The sequence below is a fragment of the Haliotis asinina genome, chromosome 12, assembly GCF_037392515.1.
Source record: "Haliotis asinina isolate JCU_RB_2024 chromosome 12, JCU_Hal_asi_v2, whole genome shotgun sequence".
NCBI lineage: Eukaryota > Metazoa > Mollusca > Gastropoda > Lepetellida > Haliotidae > Haliotis > Haliotis asinina.
The window spans coordinates 20,258,856-20,273,918 of record NC_090291.1 but is presented as its reverse complement, the minus strand read 5'-3'; the positions used below and the strand labels follow the sequence as shown (position 1 = coordinate 20,273,918).

At 37.6% G+C, this 15,063-nt stretch overlaps 1 protein-coding gene across 2 annotated transcripts in view; it reads left to right on the top strand.

The window, feature by feature from the left end:
* Positions 1-15,063, top strand: part of LOC137258001 (zinc finger CCHC domain-containing protein 2-like) — a 186,741-nt gene that overhangs the window by 10,479 nt on the left and 161,199 nt on the right. The window contains exons 7-14 of one of the 2 annotated variants that reach the window (XM_067795530.1): positions 271-431; positions 1,902-1,988; positions 2,906-2,972; positions 3,528-3,642; positions 3,903-3,994; positions 4,366-4,664; positions 4,890-6,200; positions 6,525-12,670. In XM_067795530.1, the coding sequence (XP_067651631.1) occupies positions 271-431; positions 1,902-1,988; positions 2,906-2,972; positions 3,528-3,642; positions 3,903-3,994; positions 4,366-4,664; positions 4,890-6,200; positions 6,525-6,568 (2,176 nt within the window). In that variant the 3' untranslated portion in view covers positions 6,569-12,670. Of the gene's footprint in view, positions 1-270; positions 432-1,901; positions 1,989-2,905; positions 2,973-3,437; positions 3,643-3,902; positions 3,995-4,365; positions 4,665-4,889; positions 6,201-6,524; positions 12,671-15,063 lie in introns of both variants that reach the window. The other variant, XM_067795529.1, reaches the window with a different exon arrangement.

Sequence of the window (15,063 nt, the reverse complement as noted above, 5' to 3'; positions counted from 1 at the left end):
GTTTCTTTCTGTGACATGGCTTTCAATGTGTCAGCAGCTCAGAAAGATGATGCATCCCATTCAAAGATAAGATGTTCATATTACATTCTGCGACTTTAAATATTATCCTAAAACACAAGTCTTGTAAAGTTGTATGCTTTCTCTCCGTCTCTGAACTAGGTTCAGCTCCTAGCATATTGACATTAAGAGTGAGGAAAAGAATGTGCCATTTGAGCTAGTTAATGCAAATGTTTTTATAATGTACTGACAAAAATGGTTTTCTCATTGCAGCCTACTTGTCAGACAGCCTGTTATTCTGAAGCATGATCAAGTTGTTGAGTTCTTCAAGGGAGGCATTCAACTTCAACAAGGTCAACAAGAGCAAGTTCTGCCCCCTGCACCACCTCGTGTTGGCTGTGGTGTGCCCCTATCCCCTATGTCTGTAAATACAGGTAATGAATATTTCAATAAGAAGAAACAAAGTTATAGGGAATTATTCTTGTTGAAAATATAGCACTGTTACTGTCTATGTTAATTTTTATGATCTGAATCAATTTGCTGCACACTTCCTGTAATACATGCACACAATGGGAATGCCTGGCTTTCACCTGTGAGTGGATTCTGTTTGAGGAAACACCCCTGTATCTAATATATGTTGTCAGGGAAGACTATAACAAGAGTCAAGTGGTGGCCATTGGGGTTATTTAATCTGATGTATGGTTTTAAGTATACACACAAGTATTATGTACTGATGGTAACTGTTAAGAATCATGGGCTGTAGGGTAGCCTAGTGTTTAAAGTGATAGCTCATCACAGACCAAAAACCTGAGTCTGAATCTTTGCAAGGGTACAATGTGTGAAGCCCATTGCTGGTTTCTCTATCCCTCTCCTCCGCCGCCCCCTTACACACACACCCACACCCCACAACCCAATGTTTTGACTTAGTTTTTCTTTTGAATTTGAAAAAGGGATTAGCTGCATGTCACACAACTGCTGAGATTGTATTGCAGTCTTTCCGACAGCTTTGTTGACATCTTCCCTTTCAAATGTTAACCCCTTTGAAGTGAGAAATTGATGAATTTGATAAAATCAGATATACAACCAGTGTTGATCGTTTAGATATTTAGTTACTAGAATACACATCCTGACTGTCACTTTTGCAAACTGGTAAGCATCCCATTAGCTACTGTGAGGAAAGGTTTGTCTTCCCAGATCTGTAATGGTATGTCCTCAGGCCATGGCATAGGAATAGCGAAGACCAAGATTTATTTGAATGAGATTGTGCACAGATGTACAGAAATCTAGGATAGTGGGTTTGAATCCTGAATTGTCCTGATTTTCTTTATCAGTACATCAGTTTTGACATGTTTCACCAAAGTGCTAAGAATGCAAGATTCCTGACATATGGTGACATGCCACGATAACTGAAATGCTGTTAAGTTGTAATATTCACCCTATCAACCACTGGCCATTTCTGCTCTAGGTTTTTGTATAGCTGAAATATTGCCTACTAATGCTGTATTTCACAAAGCTCTATGCCTAAATTGTCATAATTTTTCTCGTAGTATTCCTACATCCCTATGCTGTAACACTGACTTATGATAGTCGTAGTGCTTTGAGAGGTTTGTGAAACAACCCAGATACCTGCTCCACAAAGCGATGTTGGTGCTCTGCTGAAAGCCTATGCTGAATCATTGCAGTTATGGTCACTTCGGTTCAAAGGCATCTGTGTCACCAGCCACTGGACTTCAAAACATTCCAGATCACACCCCCCCCCCCCCCCCCCCCCCCCCCAACCCTCCTACCACCTCCACCTTCTTGTTTCTTGCACAGTTTTATTCAGTTTTGTAAATGTTGTATGGCCACATTTGTTGTCTGCTAAGGTGTTTGTTTCTATGACACTTGGTTCCATTGTTTTGTAGACGGGGAGCAGATGATACCTCCATTTCCACTGAAATCCTTGACAGTATGCAACTCGCAACTGCATCCTTATCCTCAAAATTTTCTTGGTAAGCCTCAGGGGGATTATCTTAGCTACGAGGCTTTGGTGTTAAGGTTACTGGCATGTTCGAAAGCATTTCGCAAGGGGTTCTATTGGTTTTGCATTTGACTGTTAAACTAATGGTTTGATGTCAATACATTTACTGTGGTATTCATTTATTCTTTGGAATATTTATTGGATGGTACAGACGTAAGTGTATGTATATTGATAGGCCATGTTCTGCATGCATGAAGTCAAATACTTAGAAATACTGGTGTTGGGAATCGGAAACCAAATCCATTATCCATTATCGGAGGACTTGTACTGAACATGTGTGTTGTACCAAACCTACAAAATTCAGTATAATCAGAAATATGTTTTTTACAATTGATAATGATAATGATCTTTAATCCTCCTTTCTATCAGTTGATTATTTTCAACCATCGGAATACCACCAGAAAATACTGTGATATTTTTCATCCTTTACAAGTTTTGTGTTTTCTGCGGGAGGATGTATGATAAGGAGAAATAAGTGTCCAACAAATATTTCAGTAACAAAAGCTTTTATCCATGAAGCCGTAATCTCTGTAATGTATTTTGAAAATTTCCTGGGAAGATTAATATTGGTGAAGTCAGTTGCAAGCTTTCATTCTGTTGGGTTCTGGCTTGATCTTTCCTTGCTGTCGCCATCTTTCTTTGTTTATGCTCCACAGAATTTTGTATGTTTTTCATCGCTTACAGTTCACATTATGAACATTTTGAGTAAATATACAAAGTCTTATCTCTATTACTACCAACAAATATTTCTTGGAAACATTAATAATGTTCAAATATGAGAGTGTCACGCCTATTCATCTTGAAATATTTGTGATAATTGTGAATGTATCTATGTGTTGTATGCACACTTCAACAGTTTGACATGGTGTTTTGATGTGACTATTCCAGTTCCTTTAGACCCGAGGTTGGCGAGATGTAACTCTTCTGACTATCTCCCTGTCCCCAACAACCAAAGGTAGGCACTTGTGTTTCAAAATGCCTGCAGTGTTTTAGGATTAGACTACTGTTTTATTTCACCCTGTGCACATTCTTTCTATTTCACTTTTTGTTGAAGCCGTTAGAATAAGAACACAAGAAGACATCCGTTGATCAAGGGAACACCCCTGCACTTTGTGCAAATGTTAGTTGTGTGGATATGTGCACTACATAAATATCCTGTTATACAGGATACTTCATACAGTTGAGTGACATAAAACACATCTATTCTATTCTGAAATGCAAGAAGAATCCTCTTTAACCTATTAATTGATCTTCACTTCCACCATGTTATGGAAAACTGCATTGGCTGGAAATCTCATATACCTTATAGTGATGAACTAAGTAGCCAGTGTATTTAACACATGAATATCTTATACAAATCCAGTTTTCTGCAGTTACATAGAAATTGAATTGAAATGTAATTCTCTTTCACATCTTTCAGGCATGTTTGTCCCCATGGAGTTGTCTCCCATCATGTAGACTCTCCATCTCACTCTTCCCCTTCCTCAACAAATGGGTCCCCCCTCAACAGCCGATCCACATCCCCTAACCAAAGCTCGGACATGTGCATGGAGACAGTTCAGCTGCTGAAACTCCTCAACCTTGATCAGTACTCAGACTTACTTGGGAAACTCACTCTCAAACAGGTACAGTCATCAACAGCCTTCCAGTGCTTGTCATTGTCTGACAAATTTTCTTAACTATATGTATCTTCTCATAACTGAATGTTTGTGTTGTGTTAGAAGTTGTTTGTAGGTAGTCAGTCACCCAGATGAAAACTGATAATAACTAAGTTACGAATGTACCATTATCTTTTGCAAAAAAATAACCCATTCTCCCTTTCAGACATTTCTGTAGTAATAAAGGCGTTTCATTATCGTTCATATGCTTATATGCTATTTCTCAGCTGAAGTCCCAATCTTCAGAAGACTTGATGAAAGCTGGTTTACCAAAGGAAGCCCAGAATACTCTCAAGTCTAAACTGGAGACTATCAACAGGTAATTGTGATCAAATTATGTTAAACCAAACTTTGTGTGTAAGGTCAATAGTGAAAATGTAAACTTAGTTGAAAGGCTAAAAGCATCAGCACTACAGATATTTTGAGAAAATATAATTTTCACAAACTAGCCTTCCCAGCCAATAATTGATTTTTATTAACGTATTCATATCATAAGAACAAATAACAGAAAAAGAGGATGATGTCAGTGGCTTGCACTGGTTCAGTAAATATAAAATTCTTTAAATATTTTTTGAACTTGTCAGTTTTGTTATTTCAAGAAGTATCCTTACCAATCATTCATTGTTATATGCCAATATCTATATGTAGTATTTTGGTGAATTTATATGTTTAGTTTTGCTTTTGTTTCAGAGAGAAAGCAAATCCTTCATTGAATGGTGTGGTGGATGGTTCCAGTGGCACCTTATCGCCTGCTTCGCCCAATAACATGCCCTGGCCCACAGCCCATGCTCCCCCAATTGTACCCATCCCTTTTTTAACAGGCACCATCTACGTGACCCATTCACCTGCCCCGGTTGTACCCCCTCCCCAGCCAGATGCGGGTGGGTCAGACTCAGAGGTATCTAGTGCACCTCCTAGTCCAACACAGATGTGTAATATAAGACAAAGACAGAAGACAGACAGCTCTGGATCAGATGACAATGACAAAGGTTGGTGGTGTTACTGGCAATTACTTCACATTCCATGAAGTAAGTTTTCACATAGTAATCAACATGTTAATTCTCAATCCTCAGTTTCCTGAAGAAAAGAAAAATTAAACTATGGAAAAAATTGGTTATTTGTAAAAGATCTTGAAGAAGTATGTTTACATTGTTATTATATTCATTTAGATAATTTTATATGTTTCATGGAATGTTTTATAACATTCTTTGCAGACAAGCCCAATGGTAGCGAGTTTGATAATTTGCGAGCAGATGGTAAAAGAAGAATGTATCCCAATCGCCCTGGCTTACTTCCACCAAGGTCAGGAGGTCCTTTCTCTGAAGAGATGAAGGGTGGTCTGGTGAGACAGCCCTCACCCCACAACGTATACCCTGATGGCAAGCCTGACCAGGCCCTTGCTGCAAATGCTGCTATGGCTACACACAATGGGTATCAGTCGGACCCTAATCCTAGTCCGGGGACATCCTCAGGCTTCGCTCCGCGCCATGCTGTCTTTCCCTCCATCCTTCGTCCCTACGTCAAGCCAGCTCCAGCACACACAAACTTAGCTCTACATAATAAGAATGTCATCAACATGCCACAAGAAGGTCACATCAAGCAACAACCGCATATGATGATGTACTACCCTGCTGTGCGCCCAGACATTCCTATGACCACAAGTGTGATGCCATTGAATCTGAACAACAATACAATTACCAATCAAACATATAGTGCTAACAGTGAGGCCGTCAGTTCTCAAAGGATTTTGCAACCGTATAATATGTCGTTATGTCAGCGAGGCCCAATGGTACCTCTGCATGGCCCAAGATCTGTGCTTACCAATGTTAACAGTGCCACATCTGTGACTGTTTCACAAGGGGGATCCCCCCAGTCTATTCCAGCAGGCCACACTGCTGGTCCAGCTAACATCAGTGTGAAACCTGCTAATGGTGTCCCTGTTCCTATGCCCAACCCATCTGGGACTCCACCAGAATCTGGTCATTCTGGCAGTGACTCACCTCTTCAGATGATTCACAATGGGAGTCAGAGCACTGCTTCCACAACTATCACATTCTCAACTGCAACGTCAACATTCTCAGCCACACCCCAGACAGTAACCACTACCACTCACGCTCAGTGTAGTTCATGTGGCTGCAACTGCAACAGCGGCACCCCCTCCTCTACTAACTATCAGCCTCAGTACAATGTCCTACCACCGTATCCGTACTACATGCAAGCAAGCCTCTACCAAAATGGCATGATTCCACCCTTCTCCAACATGCCCACCTATGGGCACCATGTCCCTCCACCTGCCTATCCTAATGGACTAAATCATGAAATGTATGTCAACCATCCAGCATTTCCTCAAATGCATCCAGCCATGGCGGCTCCCCACTTGGTCCAGAGCTTGTATGGGAACCTCCACCATGGTCAAGGCAACCCTGGCGCCCATGTCAAACACAAACCTCAGGGCTGCTACAACTGTGGCTCATCCTCACATAAAGCACAAGACTGCAAGGAAAATTCAATGGATGCTATGTCAGGTGAGAACAAACTTATGTCAGCAGTGAATTATATTAGTTTTTGTGCGTTCTCATCCATATGGTTGTCTTATATACTCACCTACTTCTAAATGCCACTCAGGAATCTAATCCATTAAGTTCACAAAACATGGTTTGAGTTCTCCAGATCACTTGTCTTTAATTTCAATCCCACAGAAGATCTCAAATCACATCCTTAATTTCAAACATGGTATCTAAATTGAAATGTATCCGGACCTGGTTTGTTGCACATAGAAATGTTCTAAATGTTGCAACTTTATATTCTGCGTCTCTTGTGGGAAAATAACTCTGTCATGTTTTCTGCAGGAAACTACCATCTCGACTACAAACCAAAGTCTGACTCTGACTGACAACGACTCCGACCTGGTCGGTATGGACGATCAGGATTAGTGCGTGTCAGCTGTGTGGTTTCTCGATGAAATGTCAATCCAACCTTCAACAGATTTTGAAAGGCTGTCTCCCTTAATATTGAAGATACAAAGTTTACAGTTGACCGTGTGCAGTTTTCTGTTCAACCATTTAGATAAGATTTGCACTACTGACAAGAGTAGATGTTTCTTAAATGAAGTCCAAATAGCCAGCATTTGGATTGGACAGTCTGACTGACAACCACAATTTGTCATGTTGATTTTGATACAATCCATCTCAGTTTTATCAGCCAAGTCGGTTTTTGATGGACAAATGCAGAATTTGGCCACACATTGTTGCGGTCAGATGAGGTCACAGTGGTTTGAATTGATGCTGGATGCTCACAACTACTCCCAATCTTACAAACATAATCTGCAAAGTGCTGAAGCATGACAATTTTCCTTTGTGTTGTTTCCTCTTTTAGTCCTGGTTTATTGATGGGATTCAGGATTTTAAATATCATGTCAACCTGTCTTCTAACATGTGCCCTGTTTTCATAACTTTATCATATCATTTAAGTATTAATTCATCTTAAAATCAGTGAAGTCTTCTCATTTTATCATCAGTGTAATTCATTTGTTTATGTTAAGACTGAAAAGGATGGATATCCGATATAAAGTGAGATTACAGTTATGGAAAATGCCTCTAAGTATTCCAACTCTGTCAGTTTGCAAGACAGTGGCCTTTATGAAATCACTGCTGCATGGTTTAAGGGCAGCAAGGAAAGAAACACAGTTCTTGTTTGGCTTTAATGTACTTGTTGGGACAGCACATCACTGTCTGTCAAGGATGAAAATATGCTCACAGTCATAATACTAATGATCATTGTATTTGTGTATTGTGAACCCCAGTTATACACATTTTACCCTGCTGGGTATTTGGTACTTGGTGAAAGTGTCTCAAAAATGGACAGATGGCTTGTCCTTCCCTTGCTGTCTGTCCTGCCTACAAGTTAGTGCAGTGATGACTTGGTAGTCCAGACTGGCAGAGTGCTATTGTGAGCTGCTAACTGTAGCAGTTTATATAGTATCAGTCAAACTTGTTATCACAAGTAATTTATTTTAGCAGTGGAGATACTGATTGTCAAGACATATCTAGTTAGCAGTGATCTTATTGCCAATTCATATCTTACTGTTGGCTTACACAAGTCATGTTGGTCATATCTTTCTCTGAATAGCTGTGTATTAGTGATAGTGATATATTTTTAAGGAATTGAAATCACTTTTTCTGGACAAAATCTGTAAACTTAGCAGTTTGCACTTAGATTGCAGACCTTATTCCAGTTGGAGCTGGATATTTCTGGTTCGTCTCATGTCACACTAGTCATGTCATACATCAAAACACTTTGCCCAAGTGCTTGTTTATCACTATATTTATTTTTATGAGTTTATTTTATAATGTATATTTCCCAACGTATGTGCTCAAGTAGTGTGTTGTCCACCCCTGTATGTATGTGTATGTATCATTGTCTCTTCACTCCATTGCAGTTCACTCATGTGAAGGGGATGGGATGGGGCAAGAGTATTGCAGGTCATTTTTCTCAGTGAGGAAACTGTGCTATAAGTTTAAAGACAACCCTTCTTAATGAGAGGAGAATATCCTATCCTTTATGAAAATGTCCTATCCTTGTCGAGAGGAGACTTTCCCTCTAGAAAATAGAAAACCCTTTTTGATGAAAGGAAACTATCTTTTTTGTTGCGAAGAAACTATCCTTGATAAAAGGAATCTATCCTTCTTTGTGTTAGGTGACAATCCTACATATACTTTGCATATGTTATTTTGTAGGTTAATGTGCAGTTTGTATTTACATTTGAGACATTGTTTATCAGAGTGAAGGATGGACTGGAAGGAAGTTAGGCTAACAACCTTTCTTTGTGATAATTCATTATCATTGTGTGTCCTTGTGTATGACTCAAGTCAGTTTCAGTTAATAACTTTATCCAATAACTCTAGTCTGGATGTATACAGGTTCATATGCAATATTTCATTAATTGTGTTTCAGTACCCAAATGTTCATGAAGTAGTTAAACCACATGGAGTTCCTGTTTACCAGGTGTGTCACACTAATTCATTGCATAATTGAAATATGATGCAAACTTGCCACTGGGGTAACAATAGGACATGCAGAAGTACCAACCAGTTCTTGCGCAACTACATGAATGGTTATTTTATGCATATCCATAGAAAGTATTAGCAAAGTCATTGTTATGGGCTACTAGGTTTCGCAGTTCCTGGAACTGGTTCTACAAACAGATCTTGTGCTATGGCAATCTTAAGTCCTTCAGAATAGATGCTATGATAAGCATAGTTCTAGGATCCTTTTGTAGAATTAGCACTGTGTCTTGTCGTTATTATACCACACTGACTGTAGCTTTAATTTATTAGTGTATTATTTCACAATAATTTCTTTTTGTCCCAAAAAGGAGGTGTGAACTAATATCATTATGATGAAATCTTAGTCAGTTTCTGTTGCAACTATGGTGAAAAATCGGGACAGATTGATCTCCTTGTTAGTAGAATTGTGTATGTCCAAGACAAGCTGACCACATGAAGCAGGTGACAGATTCTCAGGTTTGGAATGTAATTTTCAAATTGATTAATTAATTCTGAATATATAGCCTCAAAATTCAAATGTCACATTTGTATTTCTCTTTCAGTCACATCAGACCTGGTCTGTTCCGTCATCGATCACTGTACATAGACCATTTTGGTATGTGAATGGGTTTGCTTTCAGATGTGCTGTTTAAAAAAATCATGTGCCAATTTTTTTGTCCTGGAAAGTTTGATTGAAGAAATCTTTGGTAACCCAAAGAGAAAGTGGTCTGGTTTGATATTCCTCTCTTCCCATCTTCAACCCTTGGCAGCCAAGAGATGATAAAATTTGGTAGCATCACCTGCAACTGTCAATAGTGAGGATTGCCACATGTTGTATCAGTCTCGGGCCTCCCTTGTTTATTTTAAGGTTTACAGACTATTTCTTACCTATTACTTGATTGTTTGTAACCTATTACTTGATTATTTGTAATATGTTAATATGAGACTTAATAGGGGATATTTTTACATGTGATTTTTCAGTTTTCAGCCAATTTTCTAATCTGGGGAAAAAGATGAAAAATTAAGATAAAAATTATGTGATAAGCACTATTTATGATTTTTATGTTATCCTGGTATATCTGTAAACCCTAAAATAAACCATGTGGCCTTATTGTTTGTAATGTATCCACATTGATGCCATTTTAGAACTTCAAAATCAAACCTGTCATCGTTCATTAGAGCTCAATTTATGACATGGATACTAGTAACAATTTTAGCATGACGAATAATGCACTGGCCCACTGTACCTGTTGCCACTGATAATGTTTTTCACGTCAAGAATCACATCTTTATTCATCATGGCAATAACATAACAGTCTTGTTTAGGTTTCTCATGAAGACAGTATGGAAAGTTTTTAAATTGCTTCTTCTACATGGCTTCTTTGTTCAGTTGACAGTAAACAGTTACTATTTCACAAAGTGATCATACTCCTACAATGTCATAACTTTATAACATCAGATAGTGTTGTGACAGTTGAAGGCCAACAGTCACTGTGTGATATATGGCACTGGTCTTTGTTTCGTCATCGTTGCGGTTAAAAAACCCATCTTTCTGACAAACGAGTTTAGGAATCTTGATATCTAAGATGTATATGTTGTCTCTGTCACTTGAAAAAGAAGTTAAGTATGCTAGAGCTTATCCATCTCTATATTATATTGTGCACATTGATCTAAGGTGATTGCATTTGTGCCCTCAGTTTGTCTAACCTGTCTTCTATAATAATCACTACTTCATGGAAATACATGACATTTCTTATTTGTGTGAATGATTTGACAGGAAGATGTTTGTTTGCTTAAAAAATAACTCGGAAGCACTGCTATGCAAACGTTTCATCCTTGTATGTTCATGCGTGTTAGAGAATAAATCTGAAACTTTTAAAATCAAAGGTTATATTCTTAAACTAAAAAATGTCCAAATTAACCAATGTGCACAGAATGTTGTGGTTAGCGTGGTAGTAACATGTTCAGTTTCATGGCACTGTACCATTGTCTTCGTACTTTGTCTTCAACCTTAGCATTCACTTCCAAGTTGTTATTAGACCGAATTTGCTTTGTGTGAAGGATCCCAGGTTAGCATTTATCTATTTCAGTGACTAAAACTTATTCCACATATATAAAGTTAGCTTTTGATATGAAAATCAGTTACTTAGTGATGCTATTCAACATAAGACACTGTAAGATTTTCCTTTCATTTTCATGGATCTTGAGTATTTGGACATTGACTTTGAATCAATATTGATTTAATGAGATACTGAGAAGGAAATGTACATATTTCTGTACAGTGTTCATTGCATGGGAATAAAGTGGTATTTATTCTCTTGTAGAAAGTCACAAGTAGGAGATCACAAATAGAAACTGTGATGTCCCAATGCTACCCCACCCCTCTGTAAATAACAGCATAAGTTGTGTATATTTGAGTTCATACATTACTACAGCCAAAATAGTTTGATATTTCAGAGCATAAATGCAGTTCACTTCTCTTTGTCAACGAAATGAAACATTGATGATAAAGGTTTGGGTAATAACAGTTTGCAGTATGAGTAATTAATAGCACTTTGTGAGTGAGGGAATTGAAACTAGAGTCAGGTGCATCTTATAGACAGAGTCCTGTTTGCAAGTACAACCACTTGTTGAGGCATTGTTCTGATGTATGGATCATGTTTGAGTGCTTATTTTTGCTTTTTTGACATCTTATTTGTGCTTTGTGATGGACCTTGACTTGTCTAGCAGTCTAGCATAGCCTCCTTAGTAGACTTGGATTGACTAAAAGTCATTCAGATCATGACATGTTCATTTATTACATTATAGAGCAGTAAAAACTTCCTTTTTATTGTATTTGTAAATGATATGTACAGTTTTGTTCATAACTTATTGCAGATTGACATTGCACAGAACTCTCAAAAGTAAGAATGTGATACACTGTGTATTCAGGGTATTGGGTGACACTCCTCCTTGATGTGACTGATTTCAATGTATGAAATAGGCTTGTCTGACCTCCCAAGACGTGCTAAATTTACAGCTGGCCAGCCCAATTGTGTGGTAGAAATTTAAGATATGTTCCCAACAGTGGAGTAAATTCACAATGTCTTAAAATCTACTTTTCAAATTGAGCATTTCTTGACTATTTCTGTTTGAACATTGAACTATTGTTTCATAAGCTCAAAGCACTGCATTGACACTGGAAAAACAGTGACTAAACAATAACTAAGAATGAAATTATTTTGAAGTATTTTCTTTGGATTGTCTAGTCTGGTTAAGTACATTTGGGGCTGATATCTAAGGAAGTTACCAGCCCTGATGGCTAGCTGGGTTTTTGGCTTATTTCATACACTGAAAATATGAGTAGAGAAAGACCAACTTCTAAAAGAATCAACATACAGCTGATATGTATATCACTCAACAATTAAAGCCAAGCTAGAAAGGCATAGTTTGCTTGCCTGATTGTATTATTGAATGGGAAACTATGCCATACATGACTGACAGTAGCACATTGATGTATAGGTCTAGTGAAGGTCAACTGGCTGTGGTGCTGTCATGCCCTAAGTGCTGTCGTTGAGCTTTATTGATATTCACATACATCTAAGTGCATACATCTGTACATCATTTGGCCTTTGGCTCTATCTGTATTGCCAATCTCCAACACCCACCATTGTCAAGTTCATCACCTGTTCAGAAACATGTGTAAACTATGTCACCAGTATTTTTTTAAAGGTAAATGTATTTTTATTGAAATTCAGAGCAAGATGTTTTCTTTATGTACAGAGGATTATAAAGCAAGTGGTAGTTATTTTAGCCAAAATGTGAGTGTTGAGAAAGCCAAAACCTGTGAGTGAGTGTTGCTGTGTGTAGACTTTTCATGAGTTTGGTGCCAATTTTACTGTTTTGTCTGCAGTTGTGCCATGAGTGTGGTATGTTGATGGAGCTTGCATTTATGAGGCTGTTCAACATGGGTGATAATGAGTTGTTTCATTGAAAGTCATTTGTCAAAGGTTTCTTTTAGTGAATACCAATTTCTACAAGACTTAATTAGAGTTGTGTGTGAAAAATTTGGGTCCTAAACATAAAGAATCAGAATTCTGAATATGATCAAACTATTCATGTCAGAAACTTTTCATGGAGTTCTTCGTGATTTGGTTTAGGCAAATTTTCATAGTTGGAATGAATATCAAACATCGTCTGTGCATTTTCTCAAACTGATTTCTTAAATACTCCACCTGGATGTGCCATTTGCTTCTTTCTCTTGTCAAGCCGAAGAATAATCTGTGGAATTCTGTATAGCATGGCATTTCAGCAACAGTATTATGGTCAAATACTGCCAAATTTATACCTATGTGTAGAGGCAGAAAGCGGAGAACAGTGATTTACTCTCTTTGTGGAGACAGTTTTCATGGAATTCTTTGTAGTCAATTGCTTCATAAGAAATAATGAATTTTAGGTTTGCATAGGAACTAAAAATGAACTTGATGTGATAGTTTATTTAGAGTTTGTCCATATTATTTGAATATAATTCACCATGTTAAGAGCGTAACAGCATCCTTTTAACAGAACGAACGAGAAGTGTTTTATTGTGTGGGTGTGTCTGATGTTTGTTGGTCAAAAGTGCAACACTTAATTCCCAGTGTCCATTACAATGGAAACAAGAAAAAATGGTTTGGTCTGTTTCTTCACAACGTTATACAATTCCAGTGACAAATGTGATGGCTTTTAGAATGGTTTTATAGGTGCTACTGTTATGCTATGGGATTTTATTTATTGGATCACTTGTTGAAGATTCAAATTATTTTATGTTCCTTGATTTCAATTAATTTCATTAATTTTAAATAATCCAATGACGTGGCTGTTAGACTATCCAATGACAGTGTGTATATTATGACAGTACCAGATATTCCTGTACTTTTATCTGATACTAATTGACTATGGAAACACTGATACAAAACCTTCAGGTGTCAAGTCTTGTATGTAGGAGGACTCTCTTCACACATTTCATAGTCACATGTTAAAATTCTCAAGTTTGTCTTACGATGTTATTTGCGACTGTGTATAGGATTGTTGGTAGGTTGCTGTAGAGTAGGTCTCTCAAGTATTCCATGTTTATTCCAGTTGTGAGATAAAATGTTGAAATGTTCAGTGCGACTTATCGGACATTGACACAATATGATGTATGCCTTGTTGAATAAAGAAAATATATATATTTTGTTAGATAATTTTCATATCTTTGCCAACTTCCTTGGCTAGATTTGTGGTATCGTTGCTCAAAGATACAACCCGATCTGTTCAAATGAGAACTTAACATTGTGAGTATCATTATGCTAAATTTTGTGGATATTAATATAAACAGCTGTTTGCATATGGAAGTTGGTCTCCAAGACTGTTTGAAAGCTTGCTTGGAAAGTTGACTTTGTACATATTTATCAAATCACTGTGTTCCTGTACAGAGAAAGAATGGTTTTTAAGTTAATGTGTGTATGAAATGCCTCCTGTGTTGTTTATGTTGAAATATTTTTCATCAGCATGGGCTGATACTGCAAGGTTGATATATTTGTAGCCATTGAACACGGAGGGAAGTGTCAATTGTATTTTATGCATCAAAATAACTGATCTTGTAATAGGAAATCATGACAAATAAAGCCAATAAAAATGGATAAAATGAACTCCAAATATTAGTTACTGTTGTGTGTTTGAGACCTTTTATGTTTAAGCATATCATGAGCTAGTATATGTTCTGGATGCCTCTGCAAAATCATGTAGGGTCAGTGTAGCCATGGAGGACTACTGGCAGCTGCTGATTTGCTTTGGATATTGTCGATTAGCCATGAACCAAGTAAACCTGCCATGCCCCTAGCAGATTATGACAGCATGATGAGTATGAAATCACAACTTCTGCATGAAACACTTTCATGTGGGTCACGGAACTATCCTCCTTGCAATGACCTCTTATAACAAGTATGCTGCCTGTAAATCATTGATGGATTCAAGGCTCTGTAATATGTGTGCTGGATTCTTCACATCAGTTAGCTTTACTGAAACTGGATCCTCTGTCTTTGGTTGTTCTACTAATTTGTTACAGTACATCATTTGTCTAGGATGTTCTATAGCAAAGAAAGTGGAGAAAAATGTGTTGGCAGGACACACATAACTTAAATTAATATTTCTCTTTTCTCATTAAGACCCAATTTCGTGTGCAAGTTACATGTATGGTCCTATATGAACTACACACCTGCTCTGAGACATATTTCATGTGCATCACTGACAACACAGGTTTCTCACACAAAATTCTTGGAGATTGTAATTGCCTTTATCCAAACACATTTTTCACATTTTAGGTGCTTTGAATTCTTTGAAT